The sequence below is a fragment of the Mustelus asterias genome, chromosome 25 (assembly GCF_964213995.1).
Source record: "Mustelus asterias chromosome 25, sMusAst1.hap1.1, whole genome shotgun sequence".
Lineage (NCBI taxonomy): Eukaryota > Metazoa > Chordata > Chondrichthyes > Carcharhiniformes > Triakidae > Mustelus > Mustelus asterias.
The window spans coordinates 52,256,315-52,262,785 of record NC_135825.1 but is presented as its reverse complement, the minus strand read 5'-3'; the positions used below and the strand labels follow the sequence as shown (position 1 = coordinate 52,262,785).

Below are 6,471 nucleotides of genomic sequence, written 5' to 3'. Positions count from 1 at the left end.
AATTTTCACAGGGTTCCCGATTCCCAATGAGTACAACAGGTTCAGTCTGCCTTGGCAGGGCTGGCTACTAGTGTCACCTGCAGCCGCAGCTATACAAAAACATGTGTTCAGATTTCCCCCCCCATCTGCCCCACTCACCCCCTCTGGCAGGTTGGAGGGGAATCAACCGCCCAACTAATACGCCTCAATAAATAAAGGGTTCCTCGAGTTGTGAACTTCACATTACCCTCTCATTCCGAGGAAGGAGATTAGCATCATATTCCACAGTCCATCTTCCCTCAACGCAAACCCGCACCCATGTGCCGTCGCACCAATGAAAGAGCGTTACTGTTCGCTCATTCTGCATCTCAAAGAAGCAAATCACTGTAAACTGAGCAAAAACATTTCTGAGTTTTGGCGAAGATAATCGTCAACAAGGCAACTCAATCATTTCCCCACAAAGCGAGTCTAAAACAGATATTAAAAAATTCTTACATTATTTACAAATATATTTTTGTAACCTAATTTCATTACAACAGAGGAACAGTTCATCATTCTACTGCTAGTCCGCTTATATCACTGACTATTGACTCTGGGATTCTAAATCCATGATTGACAGGAATTTGGAGTGAGAGATGAGTGGGATGGATACAAACCATGTGACTCTGAAGTTGATGCCAGGAGTGAAGTTCCACACTGTAAAGAAACCAAAGGAACACTAAGGAAGAAATGGCTCACACTTACAGCTCCTCTCTGTCTCAAACAGTCTGTTTACTGGCCACTGTTTACATGTAAACTGGGCACCAAACATCCGATTAAAAAAAAAATGAATTTCAGCAACTTAATCGGAGCCTGGTAAAGTGAATTAATTCATGTCGTTAAATAATCTCATCAGTAGTAAAACAAAAAAAGGCTTAATCCCTTACCTGCCCAATCTTTATCCTACCTAGTGCTGCACTCGACAAGTTGCCATCCAGCTACAGAAAGCCAGACTAAGGTATAATATTTAAATGGTCCAGCTATTTAGATTAGAGGGCATTAGGCCTTAAAGAGGAAAGTCCAGCAATTAGGCATCGGTAATCGTCACTGTGAGTCTACTGTTGGGAATGGGTGTTATTGAGCTGCCAGTAATACAGAGACCATTCCCACCGGCCGAATGGGTCGGATGTCGGATCATATCAGTGTAGAGGTCGGCATCCGGATGCTTGAAAAACTCAGAGTCAAGATCTGGCTTCTGGAGGGTAGGCAGGGATCGCAAAGAGAAGACGGGGATTTCAGGAATGTCCTGATGACAGACTGGAACTAGGAAAGAAATGGCAAAGCCAGAGTCCGTTTCCCCGTAGTGGTAAGTCAAGATCCCGGTGATGCCAAGGTTGGGATTTGGGGAATTGGTGAACTCCAGTGTTGCATCTTTTCCATGAGGTAAATCCTGTGGTTTTATTAATGGATTTTCCGGTGCACCTTCCTTCATATATAAACTGCAAAAAGAAAATAAAAAATACTTCAAGAATTGACACAGTGTTGCTGACACGGACATTTTAATATTGCCAAGTCACCCACCCCTATCTCGTGGTTCAGAGGTTAAATACATTGCCCAGCATGTTACTGAGCCATCTAACCATGAAGGTGCCAGGTTCAGTTCCTGGTCCCCATTGAAGTAGCCATCTCACTCGTGAACAACTGGGACACTAGAGTTGGCCTCAGTACACGTGGAATAGTGCAAAAAGGCAAATCAGCTATCTGGTGGGAGTTAAAGACATGTCCCACAGTGCAACGCTGAGGGAGAGCTGCACTGTCAGTGGTACCAGCGTGCAACGCTGAAGGGAAGGCTGCACCGTCAGTGGTACCAGCGTGCAATGCTGAGGGAGAGCTGCACTGTCAGTGGTACCAGCGTGCAACGCTGAAGGGAAGGCTGCACCGTCAGTGGTACCAGCGTGCAATGCTGAGGGAGAGCTGCACTGTCAGTGGTACCAGCGTGCAATGCTGAGGGAGAGCTGCATTGTCAGTGGCTCCATCCAGTAAAGCAAATCCCTGCCCCTCAAGTAGCCATAAAAGATGCTCCGGTGAGATAGGAAGAAAAACAGTTATCCTTAAACAAAGACCACTGAAAAACAGCTTGTCTGATCATTTATTTCATTGTTTTCCTGACCTTGTTCTGGACAAACTGGGTGCCCCATTTCTCCATGTTATTACAGTAACTATATTCCAAAAAGTATCTCACTGGTGCTAAAGCACTCCAGGAAGTCCTGAGGATTTGAAAGGTACAAGTTCTTTCTTCAACAGGATAGGTACTTACTTGCAGTATTTTAGATCAAACACTTCCGAACGATTGCTGAAAGTCAATGTCAGGTGTCTAAGAGGCATGGTGAAATTCTAATCTCCTGAATAAAACATACAAGACACATTTCATTTGGTTCCAGGTCACTACAGGAATGCAAGGCACCCCATGTTCAAAAGAAGACAATAAAGAGAACCTGAAGCATTGTTTAGGAGAGCAGGCTTGAAAATCTATCGGGGTGGTAAGGATAACTGAGGCAGGTGCGGAGTTCTGTACTTTTGGAGTCCTGGGCTAGAATGAGTTAGAGTGGGGAAAAGTGTTCCTCCACAAATAATGCATTAAGCACTGTTACTGTATTCACCGCTAAGGAGGAATGATAGAATTGGAGAATGGTTACAATCTGTTGATGGGCCATACCAAAGGCTTTTGACACTATTCAGCGTGATGCTCTGTGAATACACTCGACGAACAAACATCTTAAATGGCTAAGTTTTTTTTGAGCTTATTTATTAGTGCAATGCAGTCACTGTGAAAATCCCCGAGTCGCCACACTCCAGTACCTGTTCGGGTAACACTGAGGGAGAATTTAGCACGGCCAATGCACCCTAACCAGCGCGTCTTTCAGACTGTGGGAAGAAACCGCAGCACCCAGAGGAAACCCACGCAGACACGGGGAGAACGTGCAAACTCCACACAGACAGTGACCCGAGCCAGGAATCGAACCCGGATCCCTGGCGCTGTGAGGCAGCCGTGCTAACTACTGTGACACTGAATGTTTTACAAGTCACAGATAAACCTTCAAACAGCGGAGCTTGTTTGACTCGTTGAGTCTGTGCTGGTTCTCTACAACAGCAATTTAGTCCCTATCCTGCTGCCCAGAGCTCTGCAGTTTTCTTCAGGTGCTTCTACAATTCCCTCTTGAATCTATCCCCGCTACTCTTTCAGGTTCTCCATTCCAGATTGCTGCATTCAAAAGCTTTTCACGCCATTTTTGGCTCTTAAATACTTATAAATTGGGGTCCTCTGGTTCTTGAGCCTTCCCACAGTGGGAACAATCTCTATCTACTCCATCCAGACCCTTCATTATTTTGAACACCTCGATCAAATCTCTCTTCAATCCTCTCGATGGAGAGCAATGCTCACTTCTCCAAACGATACCTGCAATTGAAGACTCTCAGCCCTGGAACTATTCTCATTAATCTTTTCTGGACCCTGTATAATACTGCAGTATCTTCCTGAAGTACGATGCCCAGAATTGGACACGTTACTCCAGTTGCGACTGAACCAGTATGTTAAACGGTCCATCGGAGAGGAATAATTCTTTTCTCCCCGGTCCTCGGCTTCTCTCGGGAGCTGTGCAGTAGTTCGTGGACAAGGGACGATGAGAGTTAAGATGTCCAGTTGCATCGCGACTTCTCCCTGTCACCATTTTTGTGCTTTCCCAGAACTAACAGTTTCTGACCTTTCAAACTCTACTCATCTCGTCTCATCTACTGACAGGCTGCTTCCCAGATAGGAATGAGAACTCCACACCTTCTCAGCATTTGGCACAGTCCATTATTGAGATTCTGTGCCAACACACTGTCATGGTTGAGACGTGAAAGAAAACAAATTTGATTTGTCACATGTATTAGTATACAGTGAAAAATATTGTTTCTTGCACACTATACAAAGCATACCGTTCATAGAGTACATGGGGGGGGAAGAAAAGGAGAGAGTGCAGAATGTGGTGTTACAGTCGTAGCTAAGGTGTAAAGAAAGATCAACTTAACGCAAGTTAGGTGCATTCAAAAGTCTGATGGCAGCAGGGAAGAAGCTGTTCTTGAGTCAGTTGGTATGTATCTTTTTCCATACGGAAGGAGGTATGTCCAGGGTGCGTGGGGCCCTTAATTATGCTGACTGCTTTTCCGTAGGCAGTAGGAAGTGTAGGCAGAGTCACTGGATAGGAGGCTGGTTTGCGTGATGGACTTGGCTTCATTCACGACCCTTTGTAGTTCCTTGCGGTCTTGGGCAGAGCAGGAGCCATACCAAGCTGTGATACAACCAGAAAGAATCCTTTCTATGCTGTATCTGTAAAAGTTGGAGAGAGTCATAGCGGACATGCCAAATTTCCTTAATCTTCTGAGAAAGTAGAGGCATTGGTGGGCTTTCTTAACTATAGTGTTGGTGTGGGGGAAACCAGGACAGGTTGTTGGTATCTGGACACCTAAAAACTTGGAAGTTCTCAACCATTTCTACTTCATCCTGGACTATTTTATAATGTCATTTTTTCTGTTCTGTTGAAAATGGAAAATTGCTGAGCTGGCAACGTGTCTCCGTCTGAATAATATTGGCCATAGGAGTGGGGGTGTCTAATACAGCTAACTCAGAGAGAGCAGCAGTTAGTTAACCCAACACCAGTGTCTCCAAAAACAAAAGGAACCTCGACACTCTTTAAACCTCAAGATTCCAGTCATCCTGTGTCCAACATTGAGGAGGTACGTGACATGACCTTCCCCAAGCTTCACTGATGTATATCGTCTGTTGGAACTGAATTCCAGTGGTTACTGTCTGACCTCTCAAATGTGAATAGAAACTCCAGGCAACAGCCTGGTGCTGTCTACCATCCAGCCAGAGGCAGCAGAGGGAACTCAGGCCCTCATCAAACCTGCCAACTGCTGAAACCTTGGAACTTGTACCTCGGACTAACTCATTTGACATGCAAGGCTTGCACTGGGAAAGACTGGGGCATTCTACAATCCCTTTGGAAGGAACATTTCAATTGACTTCTGATTCTAGACTCTGGACACAGGAAAAATTGATACTTGTATTTTTGTGGTCATGCTGCTAGGGAACCAAAGGTAGTTTTAAAGGATCTATAGCTGTATGTGTAAACATTAGAAATGAGGCATAGTTTGGGTGGGTTTAATTGAATGTTTCTGTGCTTGGAAGTGACCTATAGTTAGATTCATGATGGACAAAGGTGTTCGAGTGGAGATTGGTTAAGTTTCAATGATGATTCTATTGTGCTTAGGCAGAGTTACAGCGAGAAGAAGAGATACGGTAGCAGGGCATTGCTTCGAGGGGAGAGCTTTCCTTTGTTCTTAGTTTTAAACTGGAAGCTAGAGAGGTTGGAGACTGATCACCGAGTAGTGAGCAGCTCTCAACTTTGCCAGGAGAAGCTGAACAGGTCAAGAGAGTTACAAGATACAGTCCAGATAACCAGGAAATTGGGACAGAAAGCGTGTTTCGGACGACTGAAGTTAAGTGAACAGAGACTAAGATGTTGTTCAGAAGAACTCAAGGAAGAGTAAGCAAAGTGCTCAGAGTTAAAGAGACAATTGCATTAACTAGATTTAAGGTGTGACAGCATTCCTTCAGAGGTAGATGAAAATATTTGAGGTCATTTTAATAAGAGTCTGGGATTTGAGAGTTAAAGCAATTATGACAGTTTGGACAGCAATCAAGACAAAAAGGTGTCAAATGCTGGACTGGATTTGTTGATTAAAGCAGAGCGGAAGCTTTGTTTAAAAGTGTCATCTGAAAAACCCGGACTCGATTTGGGAACTAGTTAATGGAAACCTGTTAATGGGAAGTATTATTATGAGACAAACTTTTAAAATATATGTTTTTGGGACTGGGGTTTGGAAACTCTCATATGATAATCAGCTGGGGGGGGGGGGGGGGGGGTGGATTCTGAGGAGAAAACCAGACACCAACTTGGGTTCAGAGAGGACTGTGTATTTGACCACAGTCATCTTGTGTGCGCCAATAGGACTGTGTTAATGAGACCAGTATAGCTTCAAGTGTACTGCATTATTTGTGTTAATCTTAAAACCAGCATGCACTTGTTGAACTAAAGGGAGAATAAAGTGGTATTGTATTATAATCCAAACTGTTCATGTTTAATAAATGTTTATTTTCTTGTTGTTAAAAACTAGTTAGCCATCCTGTGACTCTATTCCTCCACATTTGATTAAAGTAAAAGTTAGTCATTTGAACCAGAGATCCGTTCTGGGATCTTACTGTCCAGTTATAGCACCAACTGGATCCTCTTCCTTTGTCCTTGTCTCACAATTATGGTGCGTGTAAAAAAGGGTTGGACGTTGCGAAACCTTCTTGCATGCAAAATAAGCCAACCTTTTTCTTTTCATCTTACTTTGAGTTTGCTGTGCAATTTATTATATTAGTGTCACAAGTAGGCTTACATTGCAGTGTTAATGAAGTTACTGCGA

General features: G+C 43.9%; 1 protein-coding gene across 1 annotated transcript; it reads right to left on the bottom strand.

Moving 5' to 3' along the window:
- Positions 1 to 371: 371 nt before the first annotated feature.
- LOC144479183 (uncharacterized) lies at positions 372 to 3,746 on the bottom strand. Its single transcript, XM_078197793.1, has 2 exons — positions 2,276 to 3,746; positions 372 to 1,457 (listed from the first exon to the last, which is right to left on the bottom strand). Exons 1-2 carry the CDS (start codon positions 2,341 to 2,343, stop codon positions 1,046 to 1,048), a joined length of 480 nt encoding a protein of 159 aa, XP_078053919.1. The 5' UTR covers positions 2,344 to 3,746; the 3' UTR covers positions 372 to 1,045.
- Positions 3,747 to 6,471: the final 2,725 nt, after the last annotated feature.